The sequence below is a fragment of the Piliocolobus tephrosceles genome, chromosome 4 (assembly GCF_002776525.5).
Source record: "Piliocolobus tephrosceles isolate RC106 chromosome 4, ASM277652v3, whole genome shotgun sequence".
NCBI lineage: Eukaryota > Metazoa > Chordata > Mammalia > Primates > Cercopithecidae > Piliocolobus > Piliocolobus tephrosceles.
The window spans coordinates 122332174-122353842 of NC_045437.1; the positions used below are offsets into that span (position 1 = coordinate 122332174).

The 21669-nt window shown below is 44.4% G+C and overlaps 1 protein-coding gene across 7 annotated transcripts in view; it reads right to left on the reverse strand.

Moving 5' to 3' along the window:
* Window positions 1-21669, reverse strand: part of TENM2 (teneurin transmembrane protein 2) — a 1213529-nt gene that overhangs the window by 66264 nt on the left and 1125596 nt on the right. For all 7 annotated transcript variants that reach the window (XM_023218891.3, XM_023218892.2, XM_023218890.2 and 4 more), the window contains 2 exons: window positions 8204-8414; window positions 3438-3557 (listed from right to left, as the gene is read on the reverse strand). In XM_023218891.3, the coding sequence (XP_023074659.2) occupies window positions 3438-3557; window positions 8204-8414 (331 nt within the window). The remainder of the gene's footprint in view (window positions 1-3437; window positions 3558-8203; window positions 8415-21669) is intronic.

A 21669-nucleotide genomic window follows, 5' to 3' on the forward strand; every position in this document is an offset into this window, starting at 1 on the left:
CACTTGAGGTCAGTAGTGCAAGACCAGCCTGGCCAACATGGTGAAACCCTGTCTCTACTAAAAATACAAAAATTAGCCAGATGTGGTGGCGGGTGCCTGTAGTCTCAGCTACTCAGGAGGCCAAGGCAGGAGAATTGCTTGAACCTGGCAGGTGGAGGTTGCAGTGGGCCGAGATTGCACCACTGTACTCCAGCCTGGGTGATAGAGTGAGACTAAAAAAAAAAAGGGTTCCTCGGCATACAGTTATACACATTTGTTTATATATCTTTTAGGCTGTTTTCCTGCTATAATGGCAGAGCTGAGTTGTTAGTGACAAGCCACATGGCCAGCAAAGCCTAAACTATTTACTGTCTGGCCCTTTACAGAAAATGTTGCTGGCCATTCATGTAAAGCACTTAGCACAGTTCTAGGCTAATAGAATGTTCAATAAATAGTGTAATCATAACAATACTATGTTAGGACACAGGGAGGAGCTCATTACAACATTCTTCTAATCAGTCTCTGCTCTGTGGCTGATTCCTTTGACAATGGTTCTTTTTTTTTTTTTTTTTTTGAGACAGAGTCTCGCTCTGTCGTCCAGGCTGGAGTGTGGTGGCTGGATCTCAGCTCACTGCAAACTCCGCCTCCCGGGTTTACGCCATTCTCCTGCCTCAGCCTCCCGAGTAGCTGGGACTACAGGCGCCCGCCACCTCGCCCGGCTAGTTTTTTGTATTTTTTAGTAGAGACGGGGTTTCACCGTGTTAGCCATGATGGTCTCGATCTCCTGACCTCGTGATCCGCCCGTCTCGGCCTCCCAAAGTGCTAGGATTACAGGCTTGAGCCACTGCGCCCGGCCGACAATGGTTCTTAAGCTATATTTCTGTTTGTTCCTTAAGAGCTGGATAGAGGTGTACTACCTGTACAGTAGAATAAAGGTAGCTTTTTCCCAATTAACAGAAAACAAGAATGTTAACAGAGACTAGTGTCCTAATTTTAAGCTTTATTTTACCTCACCTCTAGAATTTCATCTCTCTGTTTTTTTTTTTTTTTTAGACAGAGTCTCCCTCTGGGGCCCAGATTGGCGTGTAGTGGCACCATCTGGGCTAACTGCAACCTCCGCCTCCCAGGTTCAAGTGATTCTCCTGCCTCAGCATCCCAAGTAGCTGGAATTACAGGCCCACACCACCACGCCTGGCTAATTTTTTGTATTTTCAGTAGAAATGGGGTTTCACCGTGTTAACCAGGATGGTCTCGATCTCCTGACTTTGTGATCTGCCCGTCTCTGCCTCCCAAAGTGCTGGGATTACAGGTGTGAGCCACTGCACCTGGCCTTAGAATTTCATCTCTTTGAGGGCAGTGGTGCTGCCTGTCTTGCTCCCTTCAGAATCCCCAGCAGCTAAGAGTACTTGGATCACAGTAAAAACTCGGTAAAAATATACTTGACTTGCTGGTTTCATCCAATCTTAGTAACACATTTGGTGTTTTTCAGTAAATGTGAATGAACAGGGAGCATATGAATATTAAAATAAACATCAGAGCATGTACAGCACAATAGTTTACTTATTAATTACTTTATTTATGTGCTTATTTATTGGGCATGCACACGGCTGGGGATAGTTCTGCATAGAGTACAGAAAAGAGTTAAATGTCTTGAAGTCAAATTGTTCCTAGTTGGCAAGGTAGAGTCAATATGAATATTTGGGGCACATGCCACTATGCAACAGATTGTGGGATTCCTCAGAGCATTCCCAAGCACGTCCTGTGACTTCCACAGCTTTGCAACCTGAATAAGCTGAAGAGTAACTGATCCAGGAGGTTGGATAGATGATCTGGGAAGTGGACTTGGGGCATAATTACTCAGGAAGCAGCGGAGAGGGATGCAGAAGAAAGGGACAAATAGCAAATCAAGGACTTAGCAATGTCTTCTTCCGTTGTCTCACGGGACTTCAGAGCAATTGACTCAAGGATGTCAGTTCTTCAAGAACACTGGCCTGGGTGTGGTGGCTAACGCCTGTAATCCCAGAACTTTGGGAGGCTGAGGTGGGTGGATCACTTGAGGGTAGGAGTTCGAGACCAGCCTGGCCAACATGGTGAAACCCGGTCTTTACTAAAAATACAAAAATTAGCTGGGCGTGGTGGCGGGCCCTGTAAGGGAGGGCTGAGGCAGGAGAATCACTTGAACCTAGGAGGCAGAGGTTGCAGTGAGCCAAGATCGTGCCATTGCACTCCAGCCTGGGCGACAAGAGTGAGACTCCATCTCAAAAAAACAAAAAACAAAACAAAACAAAAACAAAAACACACAACAACAACAAAAAACACTGGCTTCTAAGAGTGAACAAGGGCCAGAGTAATTTTGCAAGGCACACATTTACCATCCTGGGCTTTAAAATAATTAGATCTGGCTACAGAAATGTATGAGTGAGATATCAGAAATTTCATGAATATTGAAGATTTGATATGAATCTTTAGACTCCTTGTTTGGGTTTCAGAGGTGGGAGAGTGAAGGTAGGGCTCCTGGGGGCTGGTAATTGTTGAAACTGCCTGTAAGGCTACCTTAGGGCATTAGAAATAAAATCAGGCCAGATACTTTGCCAGAGAAAGGTAAAAAAAAAAAAAAAAAAAAACCCTGTTCTTACCTCTGTGATATATCCAAGATTTTCCAGTGTGCATTTTACAGAAAGAGTGTTGGATCAGATTTGTAGCCACAGTTCCCTTTGCATTTAAAATAGAATGCCATAATTGTGGTGTGTGTCTGTGTGATTTTTAGCCCAGAGTAAGTCAGTGTTTTTTCCCTCCCATAGATTTCTTTTCTTCTTCTTATCTTTTTCTTTAAATTTCTACTCTATGCCCAACTGGATTAAGGAAATGACAGAGCTTTCATCTTGATGGGGGCTGAACGGGTACATGTTTCCAATCAGAAGATAATAGGGAAAGGTTGCCTCCTTCACACAGCAGGGTGACTGCTAAATGTATTTAATTAGACTTCTCTGATTACACGCCACCCCCTCCAAACAGTAGTGAAAACAACACAACTCCTAAAGCCACAGATGAAAGCAGAAGGGGATCACCACAGGATGCTATGTCATGTGGATTCCTGTCACCCTGCACTACCTTTGATTTAAAACAGGAGTTCTTTTCTAAGAGCTACCTTCCCTTCTTTTTCTAGAATCTGCCCCCACCCCAAAACACACACACACACACACACGCACGTGCATTGATCTGACATTAAAAAAACGAGGTGGCTGTGAGCTGTACTAGGTAAGCTGGCTTTCCTATTTATTTTCTGTTTTTGATGCCACATCAAAAAGCATGAAATGTCTTTGGGGGAATCCTCACTAGGGGACTGGCCTGGTGGACATTCCAGTTCACCAGGGGGAATCCTGTGGTTCTATGACAACAGCACCGTCTGTCTCTTTGCACACATGTGTGGTGCTGAGTAGGTCCGAGCCCCTACTTACGTGCCATCCTGGCGGGTGATGGTGTAGCCGTATTTTGGGTACTTGACAAAAGACACATTCACACCGACCAGGGGAGTTCCATCTGTAGTTACTACTTGGCCTCGGATGAGAGAAACCAAGCTGAGAAAGAAAAAAACAGAGGTCTTTGAGCCACATGAAGGAGAACAAAGAGACAATTCACCACTGCCTCTGCTCCCTCATCCTCATCTGGTCCCTCAGGCAAGGAGAAGGCTTCCAACATTAACTTCTGGTTTCCCACAACCACACTAGTGACATTTTGGGGTGAAATCCGTGGGCAGCATCTCCTGTCACCGAGCTGGGCCATGGGGTCTCCTGGGCACCCGCCTTCCACTCTTGGCCTTGCTCTATTTCTTGACACTGTTTGGTTTTTTTTTGGCTTGAGCTTCAGGTTGTCCCTCATCATTTCCAGGTGCTCCTTAGCCTGGCACCAAGAGTGCCATACTCGGGCGAGAGCTTCCACATCTGGCTACTTATTTCCATCTTCTAGCTTTGGAGGATGGCCATGTTACTCTTCTAGTGGCCAGAATGTCAGAGGGGGTAGAGGGGAGCACAGAGAGTTTTATGGCTGGGAAATACATATGCATTGTCTTTTGCTGCCCTCTAAGAGCAAAATTTCTCATAATCCATGAGGGTCTGAGGAAAAGAGAACTTTGGAGATACATATAGCAAAACCCTTCAATACACACATTCAATAAATATACACATTTCTGCTAGGAATATATTGGATTCTGGATTCTATGTTACTACATATTTCTCTCATGTCAAGTTCCTGCTATCTTGAAGAGTTTTGAAATCCTACCAATTTATTTCCAGTGTTACAGAACATCTCTCTCTTTCCAGGCACAGTAACTAGAACTTTCCCACAAATCCTGGTTTCCAACCAGCTACCCCTGGAAAAGTCCTATAAAGTCAAAGAGATGCTACAATATTCTGCTCAAAGTCCACGGAGGGAGAACGCGCATGTCTCCTCTCATCTGAATTCTCTTGACTTCACAGAGAAATGGGACAATGAGAAGCTCCATTTCTGCACCGAGCCCCCAGCCGACTGGGCAATTTGGCAAAAGAAGAGAGGTTCTCAGGCACCCAGGGTCCTGGACACACTCCCAGTTTCCGAACTAGGTGATCAACTGACCCGTCCTTTGCCAGAACCTTGTCAAAGTCGGCTCGATTTTTGGAATGCACTTACTTTTGCATTCCCAGTTGTCCTGAAAACCGGAGGGATGCTGTCTCTCGTATCTCTCTTTTTATTAGCAATACCCCCAGCTGTTCAACTCCAACCCTTTGATGATCTCAGGAGTGTTTAGACTGTTCCACTGACAGCTCTAATTGTCTGCTACTGGCTGCCTAACAAATGAATGTCATTTTTAGCTGGTTTTAACCACAATGCTAGACTCTTTTAAAGTGGAAAACTAATTTATGAAAATAATCCTTTTGTTCAATTCCATTTTCTTATCTTAGCTCGGACTAAGATTTCTTTAAGACCTTACCAGACACTATTTTAAAATCAGTGATGTGTGTTGACGACCACAAGGTACACAGTGCTCATGATGAGAAAACAAAATTGAAAGTACATTCCTCGGTGGAGTCCTCCCACCCTTCCTTTTTTCTACAACCGCTATTTCTTTTAAATCATTCCTGTAGCAGAAGGCTTTGCAGCGTGCCATAGGAATAACAGGAGTAGGGCTGCCTGTGATTTCTATCCTCTATTTTTCAAATTCTTCCTTGCTGCTGGCTTCCTATCATTTCCAGGCAGTCAATTTGCAGAAAAGATTCAGCTAAGACATACTATCAGTTCATTTCTATTTATGATTATTGATGTGTAACAATTATCACATTATCTAGATAGTGAGATCTGCTCTATAAATTATAGTGGTGGAGTCAAGGCATTTCAGTTATTTTTGTATGCCATTATCTAGGGGAACGCCTTTTTAGAAGTCTTGAATTTTCAAGTTCTTTTTTACTCCTAGCTTTGTCCTTCGTTATTTGTCAGATGATAATGTGCTGGAATTCACATGCTTACTGAACTTCAACCTATGTCTTGGAGTTACATTTCATATTTCTGAATGATGTATCCATGCAGACAGCTGGAGAGCCTGGGCTCATTTGGGTGGTGCCATTTATTGTTTACATTCAAAGCTTCAGAAAGGCGTTCTCTAAAGCAACTTTCTTTCAGGTCTCTTGGGCTGGCATAGTCTACCAAATATTCTGGGGTTCCTGACTGTTCACGTATTTTGGCTCTAGCTCAAGGTGTCTTCTGGAGGAGGGAACCATTGATGAGGAGAATAAGATGAAATTAGAAGGGCCAGGTGAAGAAAGCGTGAAAGGGAGAATATCAGGAAATGACTGGATTTAGGGTAGAAACAATGAGAGGTTAATGAGGAAGCAGATTGAAACAGACCTTCAAAGGATGCACAGGCCTTCAGAGCATGCATTTTCAGTATAAGCAAACTACAAACCCCACTGAAATGCTTATGGCCCAGTGCAAGCTCTGCCCAGTCACAGGTCTCTAGCAAGGTGAATTATGTTCATAATTAAAAGGAAGTATACTTACAGAATCTGTTCTAGAACTTGGATTTAACAAGCGGAGCAAATACTTTTTATTTATCAGAGATCTGCGGGTTTTTTTTTAAATTTTCTTGAGAGATTCTTCTACTAAAAGAAACAGTAATAATACTGTGTATAGTATATGTTAAAGTCAAATAAAATAGAAAGATGAATCTCTAAATTTAAAACGTTTTATTTGGGAAGCAAGAATTGCAATTCAGGGCATATGCATGGGGTAGTCTTCAGGATGTCTGAAGAACAAAGAGAAGTTTGGAGGTTTTATAAGGAGAAATGTTACTTACTCTTTTGAGAGAACGTTAACTGGGACTGGTAAAGTTTTGGCGATCTGGTGAGTTCTGACTGGTGAATGATGGCGGTGGGTACAACTAGTCTCAGAGTCGTAGCAGGTTGTTTCAGTCGCTATTAGATAACTGGTTTCAGGTTACAGCAGGCAGTTTCAGTAGCCAGGCCTGGGGAGAATTACATTTCTAGGGCAATGTTATGTGCCCAGAGTGCTTTTTCTTCCTGGCTTCTTGACTCTGCTTTAGTTGTGTATGACAAGAATGACCCAATTCGTCTGATCAACTTTTACATATTTAATAGTATTATCCTAATTTTATTAATCAAGAAAATGAGGTTTATGAGCCCAACACGATATCGCTAGGAGGTGTCAGGGCTGAAATAGAGGAGGGCTGAGATTATTTTTACTTTTCTATTATTTCTTTTTCTATTTTATTTTTAGTAAAATGAGAACAGAGAGAAGCAAAAGTTGTTGGCCTAAAGTGACCTTGTTAAGACACTCATATTCAAAAAAGCTGCAGGAATTGGGGCTCTCCAATTTTCCAGAGAGCTCTAACAGGCTGTAGAATTAGCTGTGCTGCCACCCATCTCTTCCCCGTCCCACCCTCACAGGGCTCTCTCGGCTAGGGGGCTGAGTCGGAGTCCAGGACTGATGAAAGGCTCATGAGGAGGGCTCCCAGATAATCACTTATAAAGTTAGGGGCTTCTGTTAGAAGGGAAGTCTGGTATTTCTTCCCTGCTTGGAAGCCGAGAGAAGCAGCATACTTCCAGAGTTGCTCCTGGGCCTACCTGAATGAGGATAAAGAGAAATAAGAGAAAGATGGCATGATGGGGGTCGTCAGGGCTGCAAAGGGGCCAGGACCATCCTACCCAAGTTCCTAGTACCTAGAAGTTTTGTGAAAAAGGACCTGACCAGCAGTGTTTATTTCTTGATGTGAAGGACCACAGAGGTGGGGTGTGGCATCCCCAAGTAGACCATGCCCCTCCTTCTTGCATCAGCATACACCGACATCTGGACCCAGACCAATTGAGAGGGAGATGAAGCATGGCCAAGCCATAAGAAGACCCCTAGCCTCTCCTACCGTTCCTCTCTACCCTCAGAATCATACATAGTGCATAGAAAAGAGGAGGGGATGGGGTGGTGGGGAAATGTCTCCAAGGCAAACCTTCCCCTTGCTTTCTTCTCCAGGAGCACAGTTCTAACTTGTCCTAGGGTGAAGTTGAAGACAAAATGAATCTATAACTTGACCCTAGAATATTCATAAGCCTCAAATTAGCAACTAAGAGCAATAATAAACTGGAGAGAATGAAGGGTGAAATGCAGTGGCACAATGCCTTGCACGCAGTAGGTAATCTGGAGAGGCAATAAATGGAATTATTGTGTGGATTAGAGATAATCTACACAAAGTCTCTGGCTCATCCTAGGTGCTCAATAAATCCTTGCAACCGGCATCATCTTGACTCTGAGATGCCACTGAATGATAGGCTATGTTATCAAGTTAATAACAGCTTTTAAAAATACTCTATTGAGTGAACTATTTCAACGATGCTTGAACAAAAGCCACTATCAGAGGCATTATAAAGGGAGATTTAATATAATGACAATAACATCATAAAATAACAGATTTTAAAAATGATCTAAAAACCAGGGAATACACAGGTTTCTCCAGCAGATTCTGGGTTAAAGATGGTGATATCCTGCAAAGACACTAGGGCTCTGTTCTGGAGCCCAACACAAAGTGAGGAAGGCGCACTTCTCTGAGGCCCCCTTGGAGGGAGGTGCCTCTAGAGGGGCAGATTCCAGGCCAATTGGGTCCCCAGGAAAGCTGGAGCACTTCCTCTGGCTCCAACAGGAAGAAAATCAGTGACTTCAGCAGCTTGCAGGGACAGAGGGTGCCTACCTGCTGTTGAAAGGGTTCTCTCCAGGAATGATGTGGGTGCTATCCTTGCCTGCCAAGAGCTTGATACGGTCATAGAAGGACTTCACTGCGGGCCAATCCGTCTGGCCCTGCTGAATGATGTCCAGTGGGTCCCGGGACCCCCGGCAGAGCAGGCTGTTCTGACAGGCTGACTGCAGGCAGCAATCAGGGTCCAGGCAATCCACCAGGCCATCTGGAAGGGCAGAGGCAGAGCCAGAGTCAGCAGATTTCATGGCATAAAGCTGTTTGGAGACACTAACACCTTTGTTACCAGCACAGGCATGAGCAGCATCAAACATACCCAAGGGCCTGAGGTGGCAGGTTTCACACAGCAAGCCTCATCCAATTCCAATCTATACACATAGAAAACAAAAGACTGAAAGGAAATAATTTAAAATGTTGACGAATGGTTATCCTCATGTAGCAGATTAGTGTGTTTCTCTTCTTTATTGTGCTTTTCTGGAATTTCTAGTTTTTTTCTACTATGAACAAGTATTATTTGAGTGGGAAAATAAAAACAAAAACTTTGCTTTTAAACAACACAGCACAATTAATTACCCACAGCCAATTCCCAGGGGTCTGTGCTAATGGGTACATAAGAAATCCAAATGCATGGCATTTCTGGCTGGGCATGGTAGCTCATACCTGTAATCCTAGCACTCTGGGAGACTGAAGGAGAAGGATCGATTGAGCCCAGGAGTTTGAGACCAACCTGGGCAACGTAGTGAGACCCTGTCTCTATTAGAAATACATTTTTTAAATCAAATTTAAAAAAACCTCAAATGCATGGAATTCCTCAAATCTCACTTTAATGGAGAAAAGTATTCTATCCCACTCCCTCTAAGCCAGGAAGGGAACTGCTGACCAATTAGAAACCCAGGTGCTGTGAGTTTTACATTTTCTAGGAAATGTGGAGAAACAGCTTTGGCTTGGGAATCTGGAAATTAAGCCGTCAGTTTCCACAGTAGTTTCTGGTTCTGTCTTCCTGTATGCCCTCAGGACTCGGAACATTCTTATGTACTTGCCTAGAGTCCTGTGCCTCCATCCCTTTACCTGGGCTGATTCCTATTTACTCATCCACCATTCAACAAATATTTGAGTGGTGTCCATGTGCTGGCAACAAGAGAGACAGCAAAGAACCATGGAGACTGTCTTTAAGGAGCTCATGGTAGAGTGGGGGAAACTGACAGGACTGACTCATCCTTTAAGATCAAGTTTAGGTGTGGCCTCTTCTTCCAGGAAGCCTTCTAGATGATGCCCCTGGCCAGACTATTGCTACAAACTGAATGTCTGTGATCCTTCAAAGTTCATATGTTGAAAACTTAACTCCCAATGTGATGGTATTAGGAGCGGGGCTTTTGGGAGGTAATTAAGTCATGAGGGTGGAACTCTTACAAATGGATGAGTGTCCTTATAAATGAGACCCCAGAGAGCACTTTAGTACTCTTTCTGCCATGTATGGACACAGCAAGAAGACGGCAGTCTATCAATCAAGAGTCAGGGCCTCACCAGACATGGAATCTGCTGGTGCCTTGATCTTGGACTTCCCAGCCTCCAGGACTGTGAGAAATAAATGTTTGTTGTTTAAGCCCTCCAGTCTATGGTATTTTTGTTGTAGCAGCCCAGACTGACCAAGACAGTTAGGAATCCCTGTTCTGTACATCCGTGAATCAGAGGTTCTCAAAGAAGCATTCTGCATTAGAAGCCTGCAGGAAGAATAAACGGCCCACCCCACCTCTCCCCATGGAGAGCCTCCAGGAGCAGGCCCTGGAATCTGCATTTTAAAGATGATTCTCAGGTGATTCTAACGCACAATGCGATTTAAAAACCATTGTTAGTGCCAACTTTCTTACACTAGAATTAATGACCTCTTAATGCTCGCCTCCCTATCTGGAAAATGAGCTCTTTGAAGAGAAGAATGATGTCTTATTAATTTTATATTCCTTCTTCTCTTAGTACCAAGTACAGAATTGGGCACTCAACAGACATTTGTTGAATGAATAAAATGACTGCTTCCCATTCCTCACATGTCTGTGAGGGCTGAAGATGGGAATGTTCAGGGCAGTGTTTGCTCCTTGGAATTTCTGATAAGAATGAATTCATTAGCCAATCCTTATTCACTCGGCTGGGAGCTGATTGAACACACAGTGCAGAATCTTGGAGGATAACTTGCTTGCACCTCCTGGATTCGATAGCAAGGCATTTTTTTGGACCATAATTAGAATCACGGAAACATGCACTCAAACCCTGGGCTGTGCCTTGACAAACACCTGTACTGGAACGCTGAATTAGAGGCCTGGCTGGGTGCTTTCCATTTACTACAATGTAATTTTTTGGCATTACTCTTTTCATTTGGTCCCGCTAATGAAAATGAAATATGTAATTTCACCAAAGTTCCACTGTAATTTAGCAATTAATGTGCAATTATTTTAATGCATTACTTTCTTTTTAGCAAACAAACAAATTAGGAGGTTGCATGTTTTGCTTGGCTTTAAATTACTAAAACTAGCCTCTCATTTTCCACATGGGCGAATGTTGCTCATGTGCCTCGTAACACATTTAGATTTACACAATTTCCTAGACATGCAGACACAGGAGGGTGAGCAGGCATGCACACTTTAAATTGAGAGACTTTCGAAATCAAGGCTCTGAACATCTCGGGCTGATGTGCTAGGTGAATCAGATACTCCCCAGCTCCACGGAGCCTGGCAAACCTCAGACCCTAGAAACAGCACTAGAGATTGTATCTTAGTAGCAGGATGATATCTAGGCATTGTTTCAGATCCACATTCAGGCTGTCCAATCTGGAGGGCCATTGGCAGAATAAGAAAAATAAGAAAAAAAGTGCTTAGAATTCTGCCTTGAACATCACCTTCCATGGGCTGCCTTCACTAGACAGAAGGGCTCTACCATGGAATGCCTGTTTCAGATTTAAAAAATAACCTGCTGAGATAGGCTGGCAGGGCTTCATTCAGCAGCCACAAGAAGCTCCTCAGGTGAGAAGAAACCCACTGCTGTTAGCACTACAGGTTTCTTTAAGGTCACCAGCCTCTTCTGATTAGGAGTACCATCCATCTCTGGTGGCTTTTCCCTCCTGAAGCTGGGGAAGTGTTTCCTCCCCTCCAACCCATTCACCACCTGCTCCATGTAACCACCTTGAAGACCTCTTTGGGCTCAAAGAATAACTTAAGACAGTTTTCCTATTAAGTGCTGAACATTTGCCTCCCCCTCCCCCTCCAGCCTGTCACTCTTTCTGGGCTTGTGACTGCTTCAGAACTGTGAACCTCAAATTTCCCCACTGTTTTGTTGATTCTGGGCTTTTGATTCAAGGGCCTGTCTGGCAGGAGATGGCCTAAACACATCAGCAATAGCAGATGACAAATGCCAAAACAGAAAAAAAAAGGTATACAAATGATTTCCTCCTACATATTTACATTTACCTGCTCCAGAGATTGTGCATTTGGGGTTCTACCCGTTATTAAGTAGGAGCTACGTTATGCCTATAATGACCTCATCATGCTGCGTGATTATGGGCTGCAGCTGCCAAACACTTTCAGACGACACTGTGAACTTTAAATTGGCACTCCAATCTCCCAGTGGCCTGTCAGTCATGAGAATCGCGTCTTTATGCCAGCAAGCCCCTTGGATGGAGTCTGACATTGCAATCTTCGGTAAATTACCCTGTCACTGACAATCTTGCAGTTATCTCGCAAACAATCAAGCAGGCAATCAAACTGTTCTGAATTGCCAGTTCAGGACCTGAGAGGTGGCCGATGTCTCCATTCAACAGCAGAGGGAAAGCGGCCCGGCCCTCTTATGACATTGGATGATTTCTTTATTTATTTATCTACCTACTTATTTGTTAGTCTGGTTGACTTTTTCCTGGGGAAGGGGGTGAGGACGGTGGGAGAGGTTTGCGGAGTCCTCAAAAAGGACCCAATACTGATTCAGCGGTTATGGGAAAGCGACTTAGGCCTTCCTGATCAGCCCATGCTGCGGGCGGGGGATCATGTCTGCTTAATCTTACTTCACTCAGTGAAACCGGGCCAAAAAGAATTATCTAGGTGTTTTCTGTCAGAACGGACACTAAATCACAGCTCTGGCTCTATTCTCCTCATACACGTCGTAAACTAATTGTAATGACAATTTCAGAGAAATGTGATCACGGAGAAACTTTCTGGGAATGATACCAAGGCATTCTATTTATTGCTTTTGATAAAGCAAATCAGAGAGATTCTTCCGTAACAGTTCTGGCAATGTGAAACAAGTTCGTTAATGCTGAATCGAAACCCTTGGATTAGAAGTCCCAAGATAAAAAGCCAAAAAGTCTATACAGCACCAGAGGTGAGAGACTGGCCTCTGGAATCAGATGGATTTGGGTTTGAAGCTCATCTCTGCTAGTTCCCTGGTTGTGTGAGCTTGGAAAGGTAATCAGCCTTGCTGAGTTGCGGTTTCCTTGCCTTCAAAACTGAGTTATAATTGCACATATGCCATAGGGTTATGTGATGGAGAATAAATAAATTTATATATATATAAATTCAAATATGTGTGTGTATGTGTGTGTGTGTGTGTGTGTGTGTGTGTGTGTTTGTGTGTATATGTCAGTCTGGTATATAGTATATGTCCAATGAACTATAGCTATAACCAGAAACTCCCTGAAGTCTTCAACTTTTTCATTTTAAAAAAACGGATGCAAAAGTAAATGAAATTAATATTCCCTTATATTTAGAGTCATTTACTGGTATAGGCTATGGGCTGGTTGAATCTTGGCAAAAATACTTTATTTCCAAATAGTGATAGGTTAATAATAATAGTAATAGTAATAACAAATGCTATAGATTGAGCAGAATTTACATATATTTTTTGTTTAAAGATTCATGGAAATCCTGCAAAGCAGAATAATGTAACTCTTAAATGTCAGATTATAGAACAGGGTGTCTGGGTTTGAATCTCAGATTGGCTAGTACCTAGCTGTTGACCATGGGCAATTAACTGCTCTGTGCTTCAGTTTCCCTCATGTATAAAATGGAGATGATGATGATGATGATGATGATGGTGGTGGTGGTGGTGGTAGATAGTGCTGCTGGGAGGGTTAAAGCAGTTATTGCCTGTACAGTACTCAGAGCAGTGTCATATAATGAGTGCTCGGTACACTGTCTTAGCACCATTATCACCATGCCACCCACTCTATACCCACCTACAGAGGATGCAACTGAGGCTTAGAGAAGGTGAATATCCAAGTGGCTAAGAAACAGCTATGAATAAAAAGTAGAGAAAGGCAACAGATGAGATTATCATCCTTTGTCTTCATTATAAGGAGGGTGACACTTCCTTCCCCAAGGAAGTCTGAAGACAAGGCAGTGGACACCCATCAACAGGGGAAAGTGTGGGCAGCTGTGAGATTTCATCACTTCTGAAGGCCTGTCTACTCCTACAGCTGGGAAAGAATGTGGCTGGTTGAAATGAACATCTGAAGAGGAATCAGCATGAGAAACCAGATGCCTGGGAATTTGTTCCTGGCATTGTAGGCTGCAGAGGACCACACTATTTACCTGTGAGACACAATCCCCTGTTGGCTGTTTACCATTGGCGCAAGGTGGCACTTACTTTTGTACTGGCTATAGGTTTTTGTCTGCCATTTCAATCCCCTGTCTAGTGTACTCTGCTGGATTTTAAAAGGAGCTCCTAACCAGTGAAGAGATTTAAGCTCAAAGCCTTCATTAAACGCTTACTAGTAAAGCTACACTCAGGAAGAAAGAGGCCCTGTGTCGATGGAGAGGCTGTTAAGCAACCACACCAGAAGCATCTGGATCCTTCAGAGTTGGCTGAACCATGCACATCTTTCTGCCTGGAGGAGGCTGTGTGAGTTCTTGCATCATCATTCTCATAGGAAATGGCTCCAGGAATGAGAAGATGCTGATTTCACTTATTTTCTTCTTTGATCTTCTGGGCAGCTTATAGAGAATTTGAATGGAAGCATTTTGTTCAACTTGTCTCCCTGTTGCTTGGTTTGCAAGTGAGTCTCTCTGCAACCTGCATGAACTCCATGGCTTTCTTAGGTATTAAAGACTCCAGAGGAACACCTACATTTACTTTTCTAAGTTTCATTTTGTGACAGAGTTGTAGAGATGGACTCTAACAAATCACTGCAGGTGCTGTGGATGACTCTGCTAGTGTCTGCACACAGCTGCTGGTTGGGGACTGGTCAGACGCTCAGATTTAAAAATAAGCTGCACTCTTTGTAGTCATGGTTTCACAGAGGTACCACCAACCACCAAGTCTACCTTTCCTACTCATTGGGCCAGGAGGCCATAGAGTGGATTGGTTAAAAACATGAGCTTTGAAGAGTACTCTTTGACCCATCGATAGGATGTTCAAGAACAGGCAAAGTTAATCAGTGATGATAGAAAGTTAGAAATTATAGTTACCTTGATGAGGAGGTATTAGTTGGGAAAGGGCACAGGGAAACTTTCTGGGCAGTGGGCACGCTCTTGATCTTCATTTTAGTCACCTGGCTCTCCAGGTAAATTGACAAAGTGCGGGCAGTGATGATTATACCCACAGGAGTGCTGGGAGGATCAACAGAGGTAATCCACAAAAGGTCCTCACAACAGTGGCGAGCACCTTGTCACCTACTAAGTGCTTCTGAGTCATTTCTATGTTTTTTTTTTCTTTTCTTTTTGAGTCTTCTTGGCATCATATAGGTTTGTTTACCTATACAGAGCTAGGTGCTTGCCAAGCTATCACTTGCCTAAGAAAAGTCTGGGTAGTCAGGTGGTGAACCCAGTAACTCAGGGTCGTTTTTGAGATCAGCTAACACTGATGAGGAGGTGAAAAATTAATGCAGCAATAAAAAGGAGGGAAGAAGCTATAAGCTGGGGCAAGGAAGATGAAATCTGGTTGTTTGTGATGGAAAAGAAGAAGGTGTAGGGGTCCTGGAGGGCACTTACTGCTGGTCGGCAAAGGCCAAAGGCTCCTGCTGAATTTAAGTTAGAGATGGAAAGTTTCCTGAGTAAAAAGAGGGCAACCACAGGATTGGTTTTGCCTTGGGAGTTAGTTTATTTTGAGGTAAACTCCTGCAGGGCATGCCTAAGGTGTGTAGCAGCCCGGTCAAAGGGCATTTTTTTTTTTTGCTAGACCCCTGGCTATATAAACAATTTGAGTCATCCCAAACCAGCAGGTCAGCACCATTCTGGAAACTTGATTTGTAAAAGAAATAGTCCTCCGGCCAGTGCTTGCTAGGCTGCCGCCTGGAACTGGGACTGGCCATTGGGCCTTAGGATATCCCACAGATGCAAATCCCAAAACAATCTGGGGCATCTTATTGACCCTACATGCACAGGAGTGGGGATGAGGGGTGTCAGAGGGTCAAAAAGCACCCTGAAGGGGAGGAACAGGGATCAGGGTTCACATGAGTCCTGGTCTGGACTGGGGTGCTCCTCCCAATTAGCATTGCTGACCCTGGCCAGTCCCTGATACTGGGGGAGCTACTTAGGAAATTTCAAGGGAGCCACCCCAAAGCTCAGGGCCCGCTGAGATGCAATGCTTGGTCCCTGCTCTGCCCCATTTGCCCAGGGTGGTACAGGCTTTTGGCTCAGTTTGAAAAATAGCAAACAAACATGGGCTTTAGAATTAGAATGTTCTGGCTTTAACACCTGGTCTATTATTCATCAGCTGTGCCATCTTGGGCAAGTGACTGAACTCCTGAGGCTGTTTTCCAATCTATAGAATGGACTTAATAATGCCGACTACACTGAAATGCAAAGAGGTGCTCTAAGAAGGTGCATGTGAAATGAGATGATGAATGTATAGCACTTAAGACAGAGGAAGAGCTCAATACATGCAGGTTGTTCTTAATGATATTTCCTGCTCTCCACGAGAGAAAGGTACTGTTCCATTTGCATTTTATCCTACGTCTGCTGACAAGGTGGAAGTGAGGATAATTGAAAGTATTTGGGCTTGATGTAACTAAGAAGTGAAAGGAATGGGCAAGGCTGATTTGATTTAACCTGGCAATACGAGATTAGTTCTTCATTGCCTCTGTAGGGTCTCCTGCATTGCCAACCTTTTAAAGCAATGGATTGTCTGACAGGGTGCTCGTTTGGAAGGTTTCACCTGCCATTAATACCCTGGCTGCCTGATGAACCATTGCTCCTCAGGCATCCTGCTTCCGTGCACAGAGCAATGGCCATTCTCAAATATTGCAAGAAGTAAAACTGGGCTGGGTGTGGTGGCCCACGTCTGTAATCCCAGCACTTTGGGCAGCTGAGGCAGGTGGATCACCTGAGGTTGGGAGTTCGAGACCAGCCTGACCAACATGGTGAAACCCTGTCTTTACTAAAAACACAAAAATCAGCCAGGCATGGTGGTGCACACCTGTAGTCCCAGCTATTCAGGAGACTGAGGCAGAAGAATTGCTTGAACTCGAGCAATTCTTGGAGGTTGCAGTGAGCTGAGATCATGCCACTCCCCTTCAGCCTGGACGACAAAGTGAGACTCTGTCTCAAAAAAAAAAAAAAAAAGAAGAAGAAGAAAAAAAGAAGTAAAACTGTATTTGTGCTCCTTCTGGAAGACCTGTTGGAAGTTTTCCTCCTACTTCTTGCCAGTTCTTTTGGTTAGACTCTGACTTCCAAGTCCAGAGATCATTATACCAAAGCACCTTCTGGCCTTTCTTATGACTTAACCATGGAAGATGAATCATGTCTGACCAGAGATCTGGCAGAGTGGAGGCCCCAGTGAAAGCTGTTTGCTGGCTTTTCTACTCTTTAGGATGGATGTGGGAAAAAAAGCAAGGGCTGCTTAAGCAAATCAAGGCTCTTCTACCAAAGGCAGAAATCTGATTCAGGTAAGACCTCTCTTTAATAGACTGTACCTTGAAGCCACTGGGGGAAATGTTTGACGAGGGGCTTATAGTGCTTGTCCAGTTATTTTTAAAAAATGATTTTTCACCAACAACTAATGGACAAAAACCAAAAACAAATGCCATCGACAAAAACCTTTGAAACCAATGCTTCTCAAATTCTAATGAACATCACAGTCACTCAGGGATCTTGTTAAAATGTAGATTCTCATCCCGTGTCCTAAGGTGGGGTTTGAGAGCCTGCATTATTTATGAGCTCCCAGGTGATGTCTATGTTGTTGCTCTGAGCACCATATTTCCAGTGGCTAAGCTTTAAACCAGTGTTGCTGAAGGTGTGCTCCCTGACTACCTGCTCTGGAATGATGTTAAGATGCCATCAACCCAGACATACCGAATTCCTCAGACTAAACATTGGGAACCTGCATTTTTTTTTTTTTTAATTTTAAGATGGAGTCTCACTTTTGTTGCGTAGGCTGGAGTGTAATGGTGCCATCTCGGCTCACTGTAACCTCTGCCTCCCAAGTTCAAGTGATTCTCCTGTCTCAGTCTCCTGAGTAGCTGGGATTATAGGTGCCCGCCACAACGCCTGGCTAATTTTTTTTAATTTTTTTTTTTTTATTTTTAGTAGAGACAGGGTTTCACCATGTTGGCCAGGCTGGTCTCAAACTCCTGACCTCAGGTGATTTACCCGCCTTGGCCTCCCAAAGTACTGGGATGACAGGTGTGAGCCACAGTGCCTGGTCGGGAATCTGCATTTTAAAGAAGATTCTCGAGAATGATTATTTTGCTCACTAAAGCTTGAGATCCCTGTTCTGAGTGATTGAGAAAAAGCCTTCAAATATCCACAGCAGTACAGCTGAGGGGCTACAACAGCTTTTCCAAACTCTGTCTCCTGCAGGATGTTAATATGCATTCCCTGAAACACAAAAGTGGAGGTGGGAGGGGAGGATATGCTGTCAAATATAATTTTGGAGTCAGTTAAACAAAGTTAAACTGGTTTCTTTACGGCAGGACTTCCTGGAGGCTTTGATACATGGATAAAGACTCAATATTATGAGTCTTTAATATTGTCATGGAGCATGCAGCATTTCCTACCCATGGACTCTTCTGGCTCCGAGCCTCTCCCTGCAATTGCATCTAGTGCCATACACATTGGGAAACAGTTTGTGAGAACACAGCACTCTAGGTTTGGGGGCTTTGTTCTTGGAAGCACCAGCCATACCTCTATCTACTCAATAGGCACAAGTGGCAGTCTCATCCTTGATTGACTTCCTATAAAATGCAGGGCTTTGTGTGATCAGGCCCAACACAAACCACATCGGTACTACCAGCACTTCAGTTCAAAGCCTCTGTCCTCCAGCTCCCAGGGTCTCCCAAGGCCAGTGCATTTTAGAGTGGGGACCCTGTGCTAGGTGACAACATTCTAGGGTCAACAGGACAATGGAACATTAATGGTAACCAGGTCTAAAGAGAACCAGTGCTTGGTGCTCAGGAGGAGCTTCCTGGGTGCCTGGCCCTGGCCTAGGTACTTTAAATGCATCCCCTTATTAAGTCACCACTAGAATCCTGGGTGCTATTAACATTATTGTCTACAGATGAGGAATGGGAGACTTTGAGATTAAATAACTCACCTATGGCCACCCTGTTTTTAAGTGGTAGGACTGGGTTTTGGACCCTGTTTGCTGTACTCTGGAACGAAATCCTACACAAGGCTGCCATGTAAGGTTATGTGACTGTTATGCCGAGTGTCCAACACACAGGAGCCTGTTGTACCTTCTGCCATGACATGTGACATGTTTGTACGAGCATATATATACGAGCTCTTTTATCTAAGGCAGTTACTGAGAGTAACCATTTACATACCTATTAGAGGGTGATTTATGTTTTGAGAAACTGGGCTGCAGAATGTTTTGGTCAGCCCTCTGCACCAGCTCCTAGCTTCATCCAGTTTCCACTTTTGACTTAAGTTTACAATTAAGTGCCTGGCCCTCTGCCAGCCACCTAAGCCCCTCTGTGCTTTCTCAGCCTGTGCTTCGATCCAGCCAGCATCCAGTCATGCTCTCAAGAACCTTTTGAGGTGGGTTCTATGATTCTCATTTTGCAGATAAAGAAACTGAGGTTCATAGAGCTTAAGGGTCTTGCCCAAGGTCACAGTGCTAGTAAATGATGGAGAAGTGATTCATGATTCACACGTTGGTTGTCTACCTCAAAGCCTCTTTTTTTTTTTGGCAGAGTCTTGGCTCTGTTGCATAGGCTGGAGTGCAGTGGCTCCATCTCGGCTCACTGCAACCACTGCCTCCTGGGTTCAAGTGATTCTCCTGGCTCAGCCTCCCAAGTAGCTGGGATTACAGGTGCCCTTCACCATGCCTGGCTAACTTTTGTATTTTTAGTAGAGATGGGGTTTCACCATGTTGGCTAGGCTGGTCTTGAACTCCTGATCTCAAGTCATCCATCCGCCTTGGTCTCCCAAAGCCTCTTGACTTCTGGGATTACAGTGCTGGAATTAAAGTGCTGGGATTACAGTCGTGAGGCACCACGCCCGGCCTCCTCCAAAGCCTCTTGACTTCTGCTCTGGGTTCTTCACGGGGGCTGGGAGCAGTCACAGCCATATATAGGTACCCTCTGAATGCTGCAGGACTTAGGAAGAGAAATACTGTAGCTTCAGAAAACATGTTTATTTCTTAGTCGTTTTCTCTTTCTCTTTCCCCTTCCTTCTTTTCCTCTCCCTGCCCCGCCCCTGCTGACTCTCAACCCAGAAAGGGCCTCTGGGAATGATCTCATTTGATCAGAAATTTCCCACCTTGGACAGCCTCTGACAGGCCTCTCTGGCACAGTCTCACCCTTGTTAGCCTAGAGCCACGTTTTTTATACCTGGGGGATTTCTATCCTGGCTGCGGCTGTCTCCCCACTTTGCTGTTACAAAAACCACTGGCAACAGAGAGCAGGGGCCTCTGCTCTTGGCCTCTGATTTCCCCAAATGCTTGCCCTCTGCCTGCTGTTCCTGGCCTCTCCCGCTGCCTGATCTACCCTGCTCTGTTCCTCATCAACCTCCATTTCAAAGAGCCCACTGACAGGTCACACAGAACTGAGAGGACAGCCAGCGCAGCCCAGGCCCGGCAGGGGGTGGCAGCCTGGTGCCAGACAGTGACCTGCTGGGTCCCTCAGAAAGAAAAGGGGCTGTCACCACCGACACTTCAGAGCAACAAGCCGGAACAGTTACTTTCTGCCTGAGGGGAGACCTTGTCCCTGTGGGGAAGATGAGAGGCTTGGCCCCAGAGTGGAGAGGATTAGTAGGGGGGCATGATGCTTCTCCTTCTGCTGCATAAAGAAATACCCTAGACTGCCAGCTGGTAGAAGGGCCTGGACTTGGCTATCCTACGAGCTTCCTGTGGAATTACAGGAGTTGGAAGTACTAATTTCTAAACGACGTCTTTCCTAAACGTGGCCGTTGTCATGTTCCAGGCACAGTGCTTAGCACTCTCTAGAGATGTTCTCGTTTATTTTGTTTTATACTTATTTGTTTATTTTTAGAGATGAGGTCTTGTGCTGTTACCCAGGCTGGAGTGCAGTGGCGCAGTCTTGGCTCACTGCAGCCTCAAATTCCTGGGTTCAAGAGATCCTTCTGCTTCAGCCTGCTGAGTAGCTGGGACTATAGGCACCCACCACTGTGCCTGGATAATTTTTTAATTTTTTGTAGAGACAGGGTCTTGCTATATTGACCAGACTGGTCTCAAGTTCCTGGGCTCAAGCAACCCTCCTGCCTCAGCCTCCCAAAGTGCTGGGATTACAGGTATGAGCCACTGTGCCTGGCTGTCATTTAATCTTTGCGTCTACTCTATGGTGTAGGTACTAGGAATTAGTATCATACTGCCAATTATGATCACAGGATCTAGAGGCAGCTGATCTGTGTTCAACCCCAGGTCAGCAAAATACTGGCTGTGTGACCTTGGGCTAGTTACTTTACCTCTCTGAGTCTTGGTTTCTTCATCTGTAAAATAAAAATAACCACACCAGCTTAACAGGGCTGTTGCAAAAAAAAAAAAAAAAAAAAAAATCAAATAAACCGTAAGCAGAAGGACTTGTTGTGTAGTAACCATTTGTTTACTTCCACTTTTCAGATGGAGAAACCCAGTCCTAGAGAGGGTCAGTTACTTGACTAAGGTTGGGCAGCTGCTGGTGGGTGGGGAAGCTGGGATTCACGCACAGCTGGCCCAGCCTTAGACTTGCTGTTCTTCTCCCCTACTCTATGCTTCTCCAGCAAGCTGTAGTTTGGGAGGTCAGAGTTCACCCAAGAACAATCCGCAGCAGCCTCTGCCTTTCCTCTTGTTTTAAAGCAGGATTATGAGGCTTTCATACCTACTGCACCAACCCATAGGAAGTCAATGGACAGGATGAGGCCAAGTCAATGATACAGATGAAGAGCAGTACAACCCTGTCTTCATGACTTACTGAAAAGATGTATTTTATATTTGGATTTTCTTTGCATTGATAAAATGATGTCAGTGGTATATAGTGACTTGGGTGTCACTGTCTGTCTGTATGCATGTTCTTTGAAATTCTAAAATGAAATGTATTTATCTCCCAATAA